Below are 18,513 nucleotides of genomic sequence, written 5' to 3' on the forward strand. Positions count from 1 at the left end.
GATGATTTAATTTTTCATTAGTTTTTAAAGCCTATTTATTTACTCAACACGCTAGGGGGAACCGAAGGTTAGTATTAAGGAAGCCCGTTGCTGAATGCTGAATTTTATTGATTTTCGGCTAAAAGCAATGCAAAAGGCCTTGGAACAAAGACTATGACCGTCTGCAGGCGCCCGGCGTCCCCGACGCCTCTGAACAAAGTAAATAAAAGAAGACAGACTGCAAGAAAGAAATTAAGAGTGGAGGGGGATTATCATAAAGAAAGAGCAAAATCGGTCCATTTATATCACGAAACAAAAATCCTTCCGTATTTCATGTTTTTTCTTTCCGCAAGAAAACTACAGTTGGGCGCTACTAATAAGCGAATGTAGTCTGGTTCCTTTAATAGATGACGATTCGATTTGATGAATCCCAGAGTCAGGTAGCCAGACGAAAAACAAAATAGCGTGATTCGACTGAGTGGTTGTCTTTTGCCAAACTCGGGTTAGAAATTTGAAGATTTCTTGCTTGAATATCGTCAAAATTTACCTAAACTACGCCTATCAGGATCGAGCAATGGTTCCTTAAGGTAAAAATGTTAGTTTGAGAAAGTGGACTTTTTTCCTTACTATAGGAACAGGAGTATTGGTAATGAAGTCACATGACTCAATCAGACCGGTCACTTACATCATGTACATGTAGTCACAGCAATTTATAAATATTACGATGTACATGTAGATACTGTGGCATTCATATGTAGGCCTACATACAGGGTTTGTACACAGTGTCAAGTGATGTCCGTGAACATAGTGAATGGAACTCTTTTCGGAACTCTGATCTTTCCGTTTGGGGAGAGCAGGAGTAGCCCAGACTAGTATCTACCCCTTGGTTAGACCCGTAAACAGGCCCGATGAATACTCTTCCGTCGTATGATGTTCTTATTTTACTTATTCTTTTCAAATATTTATGATTGTAATTGAGTCGAGCGATACTTGACTCGACTCAACTTGACTTTTTGGCCTATTGACTTGACTTGAGCCACTCACTACATTGCGGGTACAGTGACTCGACTGGAGTCACTACGTACATGTATGTTGCAGTGACTCGACTCAAGTAACAGAAACGAGTGATTCATCACAACTCTGCTGAACATTATTCAACTTGCGCTTGGACATGTTAAACTACGCGTTCAAAAGTCCAAACATAATGTTACGACCTACACAGGTTTTGGTTTGATGCGTGGTTTCACAATTACTTACATCATAGAGGAAGGACACAGAAGGAGTTTGAACTGCCCAGGCTTTAACATCTGGCCAATTACTGCTTTCTGGCATGCCTGGTATGTCCGTAGCCAGAGCTTGCTTGCTATGCACCATCTGTTTCACAACCACAAAACCCCTTTCTACCCTATGATCGCCGCCGCAATTTGTCGATGGTAATTTGCACCCTTAAAACTTTGTGCACTGAGGTATAGGAGAATGAATATTCATGCATTTGTTGGCGCTTGATATGATCTTATAACAACATCAAATTGAATGTTTGCACAGTTACTTGCATTATGCTGTGTGCCCTAAATCGGTGTCAGGTCAACTCGACTGTTTGCCAAGTCGACTCGAGTCAACTCAACTCTTGACCAACTCGACCGTTGTTCCTTCAACCGTAAAGGTCAACTTGACTCTCAACCAATTTGACTCTCGACCAACTCGACAGCGCAAACGGTGCAACAGGGACATGGCATAGAAGGAACACATTTTTCCTAGTTCTGGATCGTGCGTGTAATTCGTTTTACGGTGCATGATATGATCTGTGCATGCGCACAGTGTGGTGACAGATTTTGGGAGTTTGTTTCTGCATTCAATTGGGGACCCTGAACAATAGAGGACAATAAGGTCCCCGATTGACAGAGGGTCCCCGATTGACAACTGTGTACAAAACATATGGGTGGTCTTCTAAAAAAGTTAGAGTACAAACAAAAGAGGAACAATAGGGGGTCCCCAGTTACAGGCAAATACACACGTGTAGGGGTTCGTGCGTGCGTGCTTCTTCTCAAATTGGGAAAATTATTTTGGCGTATCTCATTGGCACAAGTTCAATTAATGATTGCATTTCAGTTGATTTTATGGGTTCATTGAGCCGAAATTAGCATCCATATTTTTCGCGATCCGGAACCGATGCGATCTTTATTTTTCCCTTTTTAATATCTATTTTTCAAGGAAAGAGTTTGTCTAATAAATTTATAAATGGTTAAGTTGACTTGACTTTGAAGTCGAGTTGGTCAACGGACGAATTGGTTCAACAGTCCAGTTGGTCGACGGTCGAGTTGGTCAGGGGTCGAGTTGGCCAGGAGTTGAGTTGGCAAATGGTCGAGTTGACCTACAACCCCTAAATCTATATGTGCAGGCATTGCTCTTAATGAGTGCTTTCTTCTGGAGTTATTTTGGGACTAAATAGCTTGGTTGTTTACAAGATTTTGTGTTTTGTTTGAATCATTTTCATTATGGCAATAGCACAAAGGAGTATTTTATGAGATTTCAAGATCACTCCCTGTGATGAAATAGTGCATTTTGTTACTTATGAACTTGGCTTTCCAGTAAAAGTCAACATTTTGTTGGCCAGTCTTAGCCAAATTTTTACCAAGTCTTTGAACACAGATGTATTGGAGGGAGGAGAAAAAAATTACAAACTTTACATGGGCAATGGAACAATTTATCAAAATTTAAAAAGTTTATTTACGATGACAAAAGTAGGTCTGATATTAGGGATGTTTCTCACTCTATTTTCTGGTCACAACAATAATTTGTATTTAATTGCAAGCAAAAAATACAAGTATTGCTGGGATATTACTGGTCCTGCTTATCCAGCCAAGATGCAGGTAGCAATAAGGCATTTTTGGAATGTTTTCTATTATTCGTCTAACTTGGCGGCGACCATCATTGGACACTTTGAAGTGCCAGAGTTGCAACTCCTGTGTCCTTCCTCTATGCTTACTTGTAATGGTACAAATCTAAAGAGCAAAGAATTCCATATTAGCTGTCGAAAAATAATGTCCTTAAAAAGTCAAATTAGCAGTGAAAATATCAATATGTTCGCTTATAAAACACTTCTTTCAGACTATAGGCTTTGTGCACACAGTGTCAAGCAGTGTCTGTGTACATAGAGCCTAGGCCTACATGTACATGATGTATGCAGCATCATAGTACATGTACATGAATCATATGTTCCACTGGTGTCAACCTAGAGCAGGTTCGAGTTACGGCTGTCAACCACTAGTCAATTTTGTCTGATACCTAGGCTTAATATTGTACATAGGTTACTGGGGAAATGGTTGAGAAATAGTCATCACTTGCATACCCCCGAAATAGGAGGTAGTTACTACACTGCAAATGTGTGTGCTATTTAAGATGGTTATGAAAGGGGCCCTTGAGTCTGCTGGGATCATAAGACAGCTAGAAAAAACCCTGATGTAAAACAAACACATTTTTTATACGTTCAAACTAAAAAAGGAAACTTGTACTATAAAGACATGTATTAACTGAATAACAGTGAATAATAGTGAAAGGTTGTTAGTCTTCTGGACCTTACAGCATGGGAGATGGTTAACAACGAATCCTATCATGAACCTATCCTCTGTCAGTGTTATGTGAAGAGAAAGTTCAGGAGTTGAAAGAACATTATGCAGCAAATCAGCAAATTTGCCTGCTGTAGAACTGGACTTGGAACTACATTAAGGGAATTTAACAGACTTGCAAGGACAATTGGGGAACACTTTTTTCCCGGTTGCATCCTTCAGCATGCAATCTGTACCAAGATAATTTAGAATAAAAATGCAGTAACATGGTACCATAGTACATTGGCTGCTATTGGCAAACCTTTTAAGCATGACACCCACCGATATTTCTAGTCCTTTTCATGTTTCAGTTTAGATGAATATTTTGTAGAAAGTGGCTTCACTCTGAAAATAAGCAGTTGTGTGTATTTATGCCATATTTATGATGTGTATTTCTTTTAGCATTTACTGAGCCCAAAAGGGGACAAAGCACGTGGTTCATAACCATGGGTGTAAATTCTGGGGGGAAGTGGAGGTATACATGCAGATTCTCCCACTTTGGGGGAGGGGGTGAGGATGGGCTATTATGCAATCCTCCCTCCCACTTTTGTGATGAGCAAAAAATTAATTGGCATGGGGAGTCAGGTTGGCATGGGGAGTCAGATTGCTGCGAGGAGTCAGGTTGGTGTAGTAGTTCTTTCCTCGCCTTCCACCTCTGTGGTTCGGGTTCGATTACCGGCACGGTCCACGTGTGGATTGGGTTTTCAGTCCCTACCTGATTTTGTGGGTTTTTACCCAGGATATTCTTCTGATGTTTTCCTCCCACCACTAAAACTATAACTTCTTCTCATTGTCTCCTCTCCACAGGTTTTATTCAGGCTTACGAGCTACAATGCCCAGGCACTTTTGAGGAATCCTTGGTTTCATTACCAGAAAGACTTAATAATAATGTAAGGCTCTACATGAATGTAATAAAAGTACAGATGTACGCCAATATATCAGTATCATGAACATCAACCTCTATATGGAGTAGTCACATAGGGTCCCTTCCCCGCCCCCACATGTTTCAGATTTTCATAGCCAGGCAAGTCATCCCCCACCTTTCTCAATCCCGTCAAGCCATAAATAAAATGGCATGATAAGGTGGAGTGTACCTACATTTCAGAAAACTATGGTGTACTACCATACAGGTGCAACAGAAATAATATTGTATAATTCGTGTTTCCCTTTGATGCCATTTGACCTTTGTAGGGAAATAGTAATGTCAGCATAAATTATCATAAGTGACCCTTCAGCTGCGTTCTGCTTTAACCACAAAAATTGGTTTGAAAAATTCTTTGTTTTCATGGTACGTACATGTAAATGCTTCGGAAAGAGTTCATCACATGTATATATGGACATGGTCACTTGACTAGGGCTGAGTCGATTCGAATAATTCACTAGTCGAATACTGGACTTTCAATTTGTTCCAATATCTAAATATTCGGTCGTACCGACCGGCAGATTGTTGATGAACAAACCACATACAATATAAGTTGCAATAAACACACAATTGTACATTATAATCAATATAATAGCATAGTAGCTTCTCACATCAAGAAGTATCTCCAACCATGATTTAGCAAGATGTAAGAGATGATCAAGATTTCTTGCCCTGTTGAAAATTTCTATTCCTTTTAACTTGTCTAATGGATAATGTACCTTTTACATTGTTGTACGATTTCTGATGCGTTTCATTTGAATCTGCTTGAAACAAGCCTCCATAGCGCAATTTTCTCATCGAAAACAAAAGAAGATTTTCCCTTTTCATGAATTTGCAATCAAATATTCAAATTCGAAAATTTCAAAATTTGAAATTTTGCAGGGAATTGCTCTAATAGTTTCCCTTCTAAATTTGACTTTGTAGGGCATGTTATTGCTTTCTGATGGCAGATACAACATGTCACTAGAGGAACGAAATTATTGATATCCATACATGTACATACTGCACATGTACATGCATGTACACTGTATCATATCATTCCCTCCATTCAATCCTTGAACCAATTGGGCAATAAACATGGTCATAGTTTGGATTATTTAGTAATGACACTTCATCCAATGACTGTTTTTTTTCTTTAATAACTTCGCAAGACATCTGCCAAAAAAAAAAGTTATTTTTAACATTCTATTTTTGTTTGTTGTAACTGCCACATACGTACATTGTACATGCAACATGTACATGTAACATGTACCAACAGTAACATAATTGAACATTTACACTTGTTGCCTACAGTGTAAAGGTCCATGGTTTTTTTAAGGGGGAGGGGGGGCAAATGGCACTTGAGGCAAACTGAGGGGTGCCATTTTCCCCAAGGGTGTACAAAACCCAATAAACGACCAATAAAAATTCACCGTCTATGACCGTGGTATAACAAACATGAATGAATATTGTACATGTATGTAAATGTACATGCGTACGGTATTACCAGCATATACATGCAGGAGCATTTGTGTGATGTTTAACAACCGTTAAACTTCTGGATCCAGAGGGGGGACTTACAAAATGATGGTTGATGGTTGAATGATGTAATGTATGATAATACTGTCCACGCCTTTTCATTGTACATGTGTGTACTTGAGTTTGACATTTGGTTGAGGTTATCTTTCACGTTCAATGCATAAGGGATTCAACAGCTCTGTGGTTATTATTTTTTTTTGTATCATTAGTGTTTTACCCTGGTCTTGTTAAAAAGCAGAGGCATTTGAATACCTAATTCATTTTGAAGGTCTCTCTTTCAGTATCCTGTACAGTCTGATACGCATGTGCATGTAGAGGAAGATGTCTGAAGCACCATCTCAGAATCAGAACATCTCAAGGCAAGCTGATGAGGGGCCTGGAAAATGCACATCATTTACTATTCGTGCAGTAGCAGCAGTTGCTGGAATCAGTAAGTAGAACTTACCAAGTGAAATGTGAAATAAAAGTTGACATCTTTAGTCAGAGATACCAAGCTATGAAACAGAGAAGTCAGAAGTGAGAAGATGCACACACCTTCCCATGTCAGGTGGACTTTGTCTTCTGTGCTCTTGCAGAAAATGTACCATGACTTCCTTCGGCCTAACTCTTCTCGGTGTTCTGATGTACTTGAAAATCAAACAACCTTGGTTAAAAAAAGCGTGATTGTGATTTTGGATTTTAAAAAAAAGTCAAATCATGTGTCTAATGATTACATAGAAACTTTTTGGGGGGTGGATATATGAATGGAAGAATTGACGCAATTAGAATGTGCTCGTATCGAGTATATTCTTTATTATGTGTGGTGGTATAGACCAATTCAGTGACAAGAATCACGATCCATTACTGCAGTGTCCCCACACCCATGAACAGATGAGATGCACGCATTAGATGCTTCCTCATCAGAAAATGGAAGTCCACTGCTAACCAAAATCACACGCTTGTCAAGCATAGGAATGCGCCCGAGTGACGGGGACTCTGCAGTAATGACGTCAGCAAATCGGTCTATACATAGTGAGTGGGCTTTATTCACAAGATGGCTTTTTGGATCATGCTCCCCAAATCCACGTCAGTTATTGAACAGTCTGAAATGGGAAGGAATCAGACTGTTTTACCACAGTTATAGGTATAACCTCTTTTTGAATTTTTTTCATTTGGAAAATGAACGTTACATGACTTTCTGAATTACCCATTGTTATTATTAAGGCCAACTGAGATTCTTCATGGTGCATGTACAATGTACCTGCATGACAAACATGTAACTCATCTTATACATTGCATAAGGGTAGACATTGATAATAAATACATGTACCTTCAAGGGATTTCATGCAGTGTATTATGTTGTTCAGCATTTAAAGTAAAGGCAGTTGAAGGGAGCCAGTGCACATGAATGTACAAAGCCTAAGACTTTACGTTGAATCTGTAAAAGATTGTGGCCACAAACAGTATTCGATATGGCAAAAAAGACGCAAAAATATGCCAAAACTTCAGACAGTGTACAAGGTTTTTCAGGAGAGAACTTCAGGAAGTAGTCTAGAAACTGATAAAGCACCTTGCAAAATGTAAGCTGACAAACTTCCATAGAGTGTCCTTTACTCACATACAATGATCCTTGATGAGTTACATGTATATTTTGAATAAGTTAATACGGGTTAAACTCAAGGACAAAAATGTTTTGGACATTCACTCGAAGATGAAAAAGTCTCCCAAAAATTGATGGAAATTTTTAAAATCAGATTTTTAAATGTTTTAAAAAAGCACAATTTTTTTAACAACCCTGGAAAAATGTTTATTGACCATGCATGGTTAGCTAAATGTAAGAAATGTACATGTGGATATATTCAAATGATGACAGTGGAAATAGGTTGTGAAAGATCCTAATGAACATTTATGCTGTCTGTTGTAGTCAGTACATGTACCTGTGCATCTTTTAAGTTGCCAACATTTACATGCACATACATGGATCTGAGTGTTTATAGTAGCCTTGAACTCAGGATACAGCTGTACATGTTGAAGCAACCTTGACTGTGGATTTGTTTTTTTTATTTTCAGTTTGTATGATAACTGGATGCATCACTTTCATCTCTATTTCAGCCATGTGCATTGTGGCTGGGGTTTATTTAATGTAAGTTTGTGACATCAGCATATTACTCGTACATGTATTCATGTTATGAAGTCATTGTATAAAAACTTGAAACACTGGGATATCCAGTGACAATGTTGCTGGATTAATCTATGCTACACTTGCAGTGCTGTCATATTGCTTTAAATGCAGTCACGCATGTACATGTATCACTGACTTCAATACAAAAGTTTCAACCTCTTGGCAGCTGTGGGGATTCAGTGATGAGATTTTTGGTTAGCCTGTGCCACTACATGTTGAGCAAAATAAAGGAAAAAAAAGAGAAAACGTGCCTGTTGACCCCTTTGTGCATCGTCAATTATTATTGTCATATATCTGTCTTGAGTACTGTGTTTCATTAGCCCAGAATGATTGTGTGATGAGGTGACATAACCGCGTGTCACACTCACCATTTAGCTATCATTCAATGATATCATGGGCATGCATGCATGTGGCCCTACCATATGTACAGGATATCGCATGAACCACTACTGTTTTCAAAGCTTCCTTTGGCAGTTTTAATTTCCCTGAGAAAAACAAGTGAAGAACATCAAGGCAGAGATATGACAAAATGATTGTTGACGGCTGTCATGTAGGATATGATGCTTTGAACACCGTCAGGGACGAATAGTGCCCTTGGCTTTATCCGGGGAGCTGTGTCCCTCAGATTTTCAAAATGTCATATCATACATCACAGCAGCCAACAATTGTTGACTGCTGTGTAAAGGGATACACTTTTGTAATACCTAAATTTAGCCTTTTGTGAAAACTCGGATATGAGATAACATATCGGCAGCACGTGTGCTGCTGCCATTGTACATGTCAGGTACAAAATCATTACATTTGTACAGTAGATAATTCAAAAGTTGAACTTGTCTCTTTGTAAAAACAAAAACCTGAGAGTTCCTGGATCCCATGAATCTGACAAAAACAAGATTTCTTTCAGTTGGAAACCAAGCTTTTGTTGGAAACAATACCATTGAGATACATGAAGTAAGATATCAATACGCTACTGCAAGAAATTAGTTGCTGCAGTCAATGTTTGGTTTTGCCACTGCAAGGTACATACTTGCTGCCTAATGGCAAAGATTTGGGTTCTCTCCCTTCTACACTTCTATATGTATATATGAGATACATGCATGCTTACTCTAATGTCTATATTGCAGATTGCTTGGATTTCTGATAGAGATGTTTGAGGCTCCCATCTGTTGTCAGTACTTCCGTCTAACTGATAAGATCAATACTTGGGGTTCTAATCTCCCATCTTGGTTCAAAGCTTTGATGTACTTTATGTGAGTATTTTTCATGATTAAATTTACTCATTGTTTCAGAAAATGCAATGCATAGCGAACTCTTGTTCATACAAGTTAGATACACTGTATGTTGTCTTTTGTTTTGATTAGTGCATGTCTAAAATATATCGGTACGTGTATTTGTCATTATGTTTGCTGTTATGTAATTTCATTGATTTTTGTATATACTGTAGATATGATGATGGAACAAATAACATGCCGGTATTCTAAGCACCACGAAATTCAAGATTCTGTCTGTGCTATTGTGTGTATTTAGTACAACCGCACATGTGATCGAATTTGTATTTGACATCAGTTAATTTGAATTGACTCAGCCCCAGCATTAACTTTTTTATCAGCAAGTTTATAAACAAAAAACTACAACAGCTGAGCTGCCATGGCGTGATGCTTCATATGAATCTGAATTTCTTTACTGCGACAACAGCTCATGTTATGAGATACCACCGTGCAAATGGCACTGCTAGAATGAAACAAGGAAATTATGCTGACCAAGTGTAAGCTTTGGTACAATTTTTAAAAACAGCAAGTGCAGAAATAATGGCTGATATACATGTATGACTACATTATGGATTTAAAATGAATGGCATTCTTAAAGGTTCCATCCCTATCCTATCATCTGATCCATCTCCTACTCTGTCCCCCACCTGATCATCCCGACTGTTACACCCACAGAATCTCTCCAATCTATACTGTGTAACCTTTGGTAGTCTAACGTACTATATCAGACAAAATGATCCAGTTGAATGCTTCTACAGGGTGTTTACAGATTTATTTACAAATCATTTACAAGGTATTCATGTTCTTGATTTTTTCCTCCGTTTTAGAATAACATTTTGTGGATTACGCATTTGAACTGAACATACAATCATAAAAGTTGAGACTACTCCATGCAAAGAGATTTTTAAAACTGGAAATCTGGAGCATAAGGATGGATGCTGGTAAACTGGAAATTCCGGTTCGGCTGTGTGTAGTGTTAGTAGTAAGGCACTTCCATAGCTTCATGGTAGGTATGGCTGGGGCTTTAGGGCTTGTGACTCTGGCCTGAGCTTCCAAAATGGCTGTGTTCAGTTTGCCCTTGGCTCACTGGACAGACTGGATCCTGCCTTGTCCCACAGAATTGTCTGGAGTTTGGCCAGCCCAACTATTATTCTCACAGTAGAACCCTTAGAACTCCCTTCAATAAAAGTCTTGGGCTTCTGGTCAGGGTTTGGGAGCTGGCTCCCAATGATGGGGCGACGTGGCTTATTTTTTTCTTTCTATGTTTTATGAATCAGAAAAACACGAGCCAAACATACGTCAGAAAGTAAAAGCACAAATCATACAAAATGAAGGAAATTGGAAAAACAGGAGATAATTAGAAAGTATCATAGAAGAGGGAGCCATGATGAGATGTAGAAAGATGGGCACCATACATGTATATGTACATTTTTGAAATCATTGCATAGGGTCTACGAAATTAGAATTGAAATCTCCTTTTTTTATAATGAAGACTGAGGGTGATATTCTGAAGCATACTGATTTTGTAAAAATAATCTTAACCCCAAAAAGGAAGGAATTTGAGTCTGGAATTTACATATGTATAAATAAAACCTAGTACAAAGAAAAACATAAGTCAAAAATTTATTATAGGGAAAACCAAAAAAGAATCCAATTCCCAAACTGGCTTTTTTCTTTTTTTACCCCCACTTTTTTTATCTGAAAATGATGTATGATAACACACGATGTCCATCGGACTACATGTGCACGTAACTACGGCCGCTACCAACACTAAAATAGACTGGCCCCTGCACTTTTACTGTTTAAAAGCATTTTCAACTTGTACATGTACACAGGACATAAGACCACCTTGTTTGTCTGGTTCCCAGATGTAAATGTATGACACAGAAATGACATCATCTGAAAAAGAGTGCCCGACTAAATGTATGGGAACTGCAGGGACTCCTTTACTGTACGTATTACTCAACTGTACCCCATCCAGTCGATAAAGCAAGCTTGGCAGCTTTTGGACATCATTCTATACCAAATAAAAAAACTTTTTTACTTTTGCTGATTGGTAGGCCTACAGGGGCGTGCGCACTGACCAGAAACCGGAGACTTTTTTCTTGCCTTAGTACAAAAACATACATTTTTCCCTTTGCTAAACATCAAGTCGGTTATACAATAACTTAAATTTCATGCTGACCCTGTCGAAATCATTTACAAAGTAGTTATAACCCTGATCATGCCAACACATGGCTAATTAACAAAGTCAGTCATTATATTAATATAATGGCTATTTATAAATGGCAGCTATTTCATGTCTAATTTTATATTCTTAAAATTGGTTGGCATAGCCATTAGTCTGGGTATTGTCAATTGCTGTATAATCAGCTTGACGTAAGTAACCAAATGTATTGCCATTTATACAAAAATCAACTTACAGGTAGTGTTGTCAACCTGGTTCTTGAAATCCTGTGATGAATTCTTTTTGGTGTTGTAAATTGGAGGAGGATACATGATGCTGAGATTGGCAACTTCTTGCCATTTAAACTCAAGGTTGACCCAATCGTGTAACTATTCAAATACTGTACTCAAAATTCATCAATGCTGGCTAAAGCAGGCCAACCTTGATGAATTTCAGAAGCACGTTTCAGATTTCTGCATCCCGGAAGCAAGTGACACACACACCCAGAAAACTCCCTCCTTGCCAGAAAATATTACCCTAACTCCGCCAAAAACATACCCCTGTGACTACTCAATCCTATCTTCTTATAACCTGTATGTAACCATTACATGTACAAGAATGCATGTACTCAAGTGATACTCTTATCGAACAGTCGTGAAAATGTATTTCTTTCCACGAACTATCTTGATAAACATGAAAATACACACGGGTGTGCAAAGGTTCATTGGCCATACAAACTTAGTATTTTGTTTCTAGTACATAAACACAAACATACTGGGGTGTATTAAGTTTGGCTACTACCAGGCTCGCAATTATGGTCGTTAACTATGTACATGTATATACAGCAAAGAGTTATTTCTCTTTAACACAACAATTTACTTTGTGACACCATTCATCTCCTCCTCCACCCTTGTACTAACAATGAACTTCTTATCTGTCTCCTATCTGTCTCCTACCCCTCCCCTACCTATCATCTCATCCATTCTGACTTCACCTCAACCCCATCATCCCACCATCCCATCCATCATCTGTGCCCTCACCCACCATCCCATCTATCATCTGTGCCCTCACCCACCATCCCATCCATCATCTGTGCCCTCACCCACCATCCCATCCATCATCTGTGCCCTCACCCACCATCCCATCCATCATCTGTGCCCTCACCCGCCATCCCATCCATCATCTGTGCCCTCACCCACCATCCCATCCATCATCTGTGCCCTCACCCGCCATCCCATCCATCATCTGTGCCCTCACCCGCCATCCCATCCATCATCTGTGCCCTCACCCGCCATCCCATCCATCATCTGTGCCCTCACCCGCCATCCCATCCATCATCTGTGCCCTCACCCGCCATCCCATCCATCATCTGTGCCCTCACCCGCCATCCCATCCATCATCTGTGCCCTCACCCACCATCCCATCCATCATCTGTGCCCTCACCCACCATCCCATCCATCATCTGTGCCCTCACCCACCATCCCATCCATCATCTGTGCCCTCACCCGCCATCCCATCCATCATCTGTGCCCTCACCCGCCATCCCATCCATCATCTGTGCCCTCACCCGCCATCCCATCCATCATCTGTGCCCTCACCCGCCGTCCCATCCATCATCTGTGCCCTCACCCGCCGTCCCATCCATCATCTGTGCCCTCACCCGCCATCCCATCCATCATCTGTGCCCTCACCCGCCATCCCATCCATCATCTGTGCCCTCACCCGCCATCCCATCCATCATCTGTGCCCTCACCCGCCATCCCATCCATCATCTGTGCCCTCACCCGCCATCCCATCCATCATCTGTGCCCTCACCCGCCATCCCATCCATCATCTGTGCCCTCACCCGCCATCCCATCCATCATCTGTGCCCTCACCCGCCATCCCATCCATCATCTGTGCCCTCACCCGCCATCCCATCCATCATCTGTGCCCTCACCCGCCATCCCATCCATCATCTGTGCCCTCACCCGCCATCCCATCCATCATCTGTGCCCTCACCCGCCATCCCATCTATCATCTGTGCCCTCATCCGCCATCCCATCCATCATCTGTGCCCTCACCCGCCATCCCATCCATCATCTGTGCCCTCACCCACCATCCCATCCATCATCTGTGCCCTCACCCACCATCCCATCCATCATCTGTGCCCTCATCCGCCATCCCATTCATCATCTGTGCCCTCACCCACCATCCCATCCATCATCTGTGCCCTCACCCACCATCCCATCTATCATCTGTGCCCTCACCCACCATCCCATCTATCTCCTACCCTGTCCCATTCCATCATCCCATCCATCTCTTACTCATTCCCATTATCCCATCATACCAATTTGTCTCCTACCACAGAAACATAGGCTCGCATTTGTCCGCAGTTTGCCAAAACGCATTCACATTTTCATAAATTCCATCCTAACCAAAATCCTTCTCCACAGCCTGTGGACATCAAAACCCCAACACACTTGGAAAATTAGTGCGTTCTGTTTTTCTAAGACAATTTTTTAATGAGAGTCTGAATTATGAAACCAACTGTGAACCTGTTAGATCAGCTGTGTATGCAAGTTTCTCATTGCATTAGGCATGCACATGTAGTACATGTTCATGTGCTATTGTTATGTGGGACCCTGTTACCCAATGGAATTGCAAGCTTTGATGATAAGAACTGATAGTTCTTTTAAAATGGAAAGTTGCCTTTAAGAGAAACAGTGGTTTTTACTTCTCCCTCTTTGTTTTTTTAATGTTACCTTGCAAACAATCTGGAATAGGGCTGATGCATTTGCACATCATTTTTTTTAAAATTCCATTTAAATAACTTGATTTGCTGTCAAAAGTACCCCAGAGAAAGGATTACACACTCACAAAACAACAACCAATAGTCATGATAGTAAAACATATCCAACTGAAGATGGCTAGAGTAATTGCTGACAGTGGAAAATGAAGTGAACTACATGTATGATTATTTTGTAATAAAACTATAAACTACATGTTGTCTCCCTTTTCCCTGTAGTGGAACTGATGTGACACTGAGTAAGACATTTGGTTCTTTTTTGTAACAGTTTACCAATATTTGCCATTGTGATGTGCCAGGGACTAAGTGTTATCCTTGGTGCTCTTGTCGTTGCGGCTGTTGGCATCATGTATGGCATGGTTTTCATCGGCAAAAAGTAAGTACAACCTTTATTTAACATTGCCAGTGATTCACCTCTGTCAATCAAAATTAGTGGTTCCCTTGTGTCATATTTGAATCTCACTGTAAACTTATTTGAGTTAAAATTCTATATGTTGTGGCCAAAATCATTAGTCTAGGTATTTAGATGTGTTAAATCTGAAAAGTTGGAAAACCTGATCCGACCGTTTCGGGTTGTTTTGTTTTCGGGTTGTGGGAAAGAAAGGCCTCTAGGTCACAGTTCTTTTGTGAACTTTTCTTTTCCTGGCATTTGCCGATGGTTTACTTTGTATAGTCCCTGTTCTTACTTATGTTGATATGTCCCTTCTTTGTATTGCGTATTTCTGATGAATGCCAAATACAAATATTCAAAGAATTAATTTGCAGAAATCAGGGACTGCTCCAGGTTGGCTCAGTTGGGGGGGGCTCCTTGAAGAATTGAGCAGAGGATTTTAGGATTTTGATTGACTTTCCCTTGACTTCTTGCAGTGGTTGGCTTAGTAAAACTTATGTATGTTGCTAGGGGGTGAGCACTTCCCCCTTTTTAAAAAAGAAATATCAAAAAGTAAAGGAAAGCTAAAAGAATAGAACCGGGAAAAAAAGGGCCAAACTCCATGAAAATGTCTTGGACATGAACCCCACCTGCACTGTTGACTTTCTTATTGAGATTAGTAGTGAAAGGATACCACAGTTGTTCAAATCGAAACCCCACTTGTCTGTTGGCTGCTGTTATCAGTGTACTGTCTCCTCATAAAACTTGGAGAAGGCATGAAGAACTTCAAGAACTTCAAGCTTTCTTAAATACCTCCAGGACAGTTTACCCATTTTTGTCTGTCATGTGGGTGTGTTGAGCAGGTGATAAAATGAGCAACTGGTTTGAAACATGTTCGTGATCATGCGTGAAATGTTGACAGTTTCATGGACCCTCCTCACTCAAGACAGATGTACTCACAAATTCACATAAGCATGCAACCTGTCAAGCTCAGTATTCATACTGAATATCCAAATTTCATTCTACATGTAGGCCTATACATGTTCACATACATGTACACTCCAGCATTCTGTGTTACACAACACAGTATGCATTGCATGTGCCACTTTTCATATAAAGGGATTTAGTACCATTCTAGTCATGGCAACTGAAGAGACGTTTCTCTGCTTGCCATTGATATTCATACATCTGCTGATAGAACTTCCTTGCATGGCACTTTTTTCATTGGTTTGGCCACAACCTTCAAATTCTCGGTACATGTAAGCAAAATGTAACTACTGTACATGTACAGGCAAAGCTCCAAAGTTACAGCAACCTTTAATTACACAAATTGCCAGATTATTTATTTTGCTTTGATAAACTATAAGCTTTTCATGATTTATAGTGAGCTTAGAAAAATTACAGTCATTTATTCGGCAAACTTCCATGTTTGTACTGCTTTTATAATCAGCTATACGCTGGTCCACCAATTAACACATAATTACAGGAGCAGTACTGTAGCTTTACATTAATCAGGGAGACCACCTATATCCAGTCAAATACTAGACCATAGGGACTTCACATATTGCCTTGAGTTAACAGGGACCTTGTCAGTAAAAGAAAACAAAGAATGCGAAGACGTGGGGACCTAACATTTATCTTGTTATAAGCATTAAGTAGGATGTTGTATACATGTACATTTAGAATGCATGTGAACCAAAGGGCCGGAGAGGTCCTATCATTTCCATACACTTAAGGAGTGCATGTTAAGAAAGCTTGTGTGAAGTCTTGTAGGCCAGTTTCTGTAAGATTTGGGTAGCTTTTTTTACTTGTAGGTTGTGCTTGGTTTCTAATGTTATGAAAATTGTTTTGTATTTGTTGCAGGGGAGATGGTGTTCGGAATGCTCAAAGGAGTCATCAGTTTGATGCAGTCAACCTTGTAGAAACTGAAGAACACAGTTTTACCAAAAGTAATCCGTGAACTTCATTCACTGCAGATATTACAGTTATCTTAGGTTGTCAAAAAGAAATCATTTATTTATTGTGAGGTAAAAAGATAAGTCAAATTGAGTTCAGTGGATAACCTAAAGAATGAATATAGTACAGCACTGGCAAAGGAGTTTTTGAACAAGTAATGTCAAATTTGCTCATGTGGACAGAGTAGAGTTACATATCTTGAAATCGATTTCTTGTAGGGAGCAATCATTACCTGAAATGTAAGGGGATAACTGAGGGTGCCAAAGGCAGCCGACTTGTAAAAAGCTTGCATGCATGTTACCTTTTAGCAGGCCAGAACCAGGTATGATCTGTTCTTGTAAATGCACTCCATGACAGACGTAATGCCTGACCTCAGGAAGGAGTATGGGTAGGTTGGCAGGCCTGTATTACTCACAAGTTACCATGCCCTAGCTGGACCAAGTCCATCATACTCCAACACTTCAGGCCTTCTGCACTGAGTCCATCAAAATTGTTCAACAAGGGAATGGATTTTAATGGATTTGGGGTGGTTAGGGTTAATGTACTTATGGTTTAGCATTTCCATGGCAAATGAAGTCATTTGAGGACATCTTATTTCCACTGTAGCCCTCGTGTCTTGTCGGTTCCTCCTGTATGTATGGTATCGTGATGGTCATTTGTTTCTTCTGGCATGAAGCTGTTTTTTTTTTATCAATCTGGAAGTGATTAATATTGTGTCATTAACTTATTGTTCTTGTGGTAATTTTAGAATCATTAACATTACGATCAAAACGTTTAGGAACATATGATGCTTTGGTCCTCCTTTACATGGTTTCTTGAATGTTTGGTTTGTTTAAGGGTGGTTTTCTCTTTGAAATTGATATTTAAGTTAAAACAAACGAAATCAGACCAAACAAAACGATGACAAAAAGAAACTCGGAAAGGAAATAGAAAAAAGTCAATTATTTCTTAAAATAATATCTCTTGAGAACAAGCTATGCTAGTTGAAACATTTTAAAACTTAATTGTTACATGTATTTGTATGTTTCTGGAATACAGGAAATATTTTGGTTTTCTCCAGTTGTCCACTTCTTTACAAATCTAATGACATCTTATTAGGCTAACCCTTGATCTGCACCTTTGTAACAAGCAAAATAGCCTCCATGGTAAGCTTAAGTAGCTCAATGCTTTATTGACGACATCTTAATGCACATGGTAAATTCACAGGACATTTTTTATACATCTGAATCATTTTAGGCGTTGCTAAAAGATTTTGAAAAGATTTTTGCATGTGTATATGCTCAAAAATATCTCCCATAAGTAAATACTATAAATGCATGACGATTATAAATTCTCCACTTTGACTACAAATTCCTTTTACATATGTATTACAAAAAGGGGATACTGTGATTGATTGCGGGAAACAAGTTATTGTAATTTGTTGTATTCATTTAAAAGTGGATAAAACAATGATCTTTAAGTATGTATCTACAAAAAAAATTAAGAACCAATGACCATCGTAAATGTCTTTTGAAAAATGTGAAATTTTTCTGTAAAATGTTACTCGAATTAAAGTTATTTTGGGGTGTAACATGTCTGTGCACTTCCTGAGTTTATGTAACGATGACTTTCATGGACATACTTTGAGACTATTGTGAGATGCCGGTAATATCCTTGCTAAAAACTAAAAGCTACCAAAAAATTCCGATCCTGGTTTGCCTGCATTTCCTTACAAACACGTGTGAAGACAAAGTCTTTTCTTACAGTATGTATTTTGTTACAGGTCATCTGGATTCAAAA

At 39.4% G+C, this 18,513-nt stretch overlaps 2 protein-coding genes across 5 annotated transcripts in view; one reads left to right on the forward strand and one right to left on the reverse strand.

The window, feature by feature from the left end:
* LOC110981556 (uncharacterized) overlaps nt 1-1,348 on the reverse strand; it is a 65,890-nt gene extending 64,542 nt beyond the window's left edge. Inside the window, exon 1 of the mRNA XM_087143010.1 lies at nt 1,237-1,348. The gene's annotated coding sequence lies outside the window, so the exon portion shown is untranslated. The remainder of the gene's footprint in view (nt 1-1,236) is intronic.
* On the forward strand, nt 408-18,304 carry LOC110981567 (calcium channel flower homolog). 4 transcript variants are annotated; one of them, XM_087143011.1, is made up of 7 exons: nt 410-566; nt 4,392-4,474; nt 6,306-6,454; nt 8,074-8,146; nt 9,310-9,435; nt 14,677-14,784; nt 16,642-18,304. In XM_087143011.1, the coding sequence occupies exons 3-7, from the start codon at nt 6,346-6,348 to the stop codon at nt 16,736-16,738; spliced, it is 513 nt and encodes a 170-aa protein (XP_086999137.1). In that variant the 5' UTR covers nt 410-566; nt 4,392-4,474; nt 6,306-6,345; the 3' UTR covers nt 16,739-18,304. The 4 variants fall into 4 exon arrangements, with proteins under 4 accessions (XP_022094908.2, XP_086999137.1, XP_086999138.1 ...); XM_087143012.1 differs by having other exon boundaries at nt 6,318-6,454; XM_022239216.2 differs by lacking the exon at nt 4,392-4,474 and having other exon boundaries at nt 408-566.
* The last annotated feature ends 209 nt before the right edge of the window (nt 18,305-18,513 follow it).

The sequence above is a fragment of the Acanthaster planci genome, linkage group LG11 (assembly GCF_054643075.1).
Source record: "Acanthaster planci isolate LZ-2023a linkage group LG11, COTS_SCS, whole genome shotgun sequence".
Taxonomy (NCBI): domain Eukaryota; kingdom Metazoa; phylum Echinodermata; class Asteroidea; order Valvatida; family Acanthasteridae; genus Acanthaster; species Acanthaster planci.

Bases quoted from the DNA above. Each gene is read 5' to 3' on its own strand.
- LOC110981567 (XM_022239216.2), top strand. From the start codon at position 6,346: ATGTCTGAAGCACCATCTCAGAATCAGAACATCTCAAGGCAAGCTGAT. The intron at 8,147-9,309 runs GTAAGTTTGTGA...TCTATATTGCAG, and splicing joins GTGGCTGGGGTTTATTTAAT to ATTGCTTGGATTTCTGATAG. The intron at 9,436-14,676 runs GTGAGTATTTTT...TTTTTGTAACAG, and splicing joins AAAGCTTTGATGTACTTTAT to TTTACCAATATTTGCCATTG.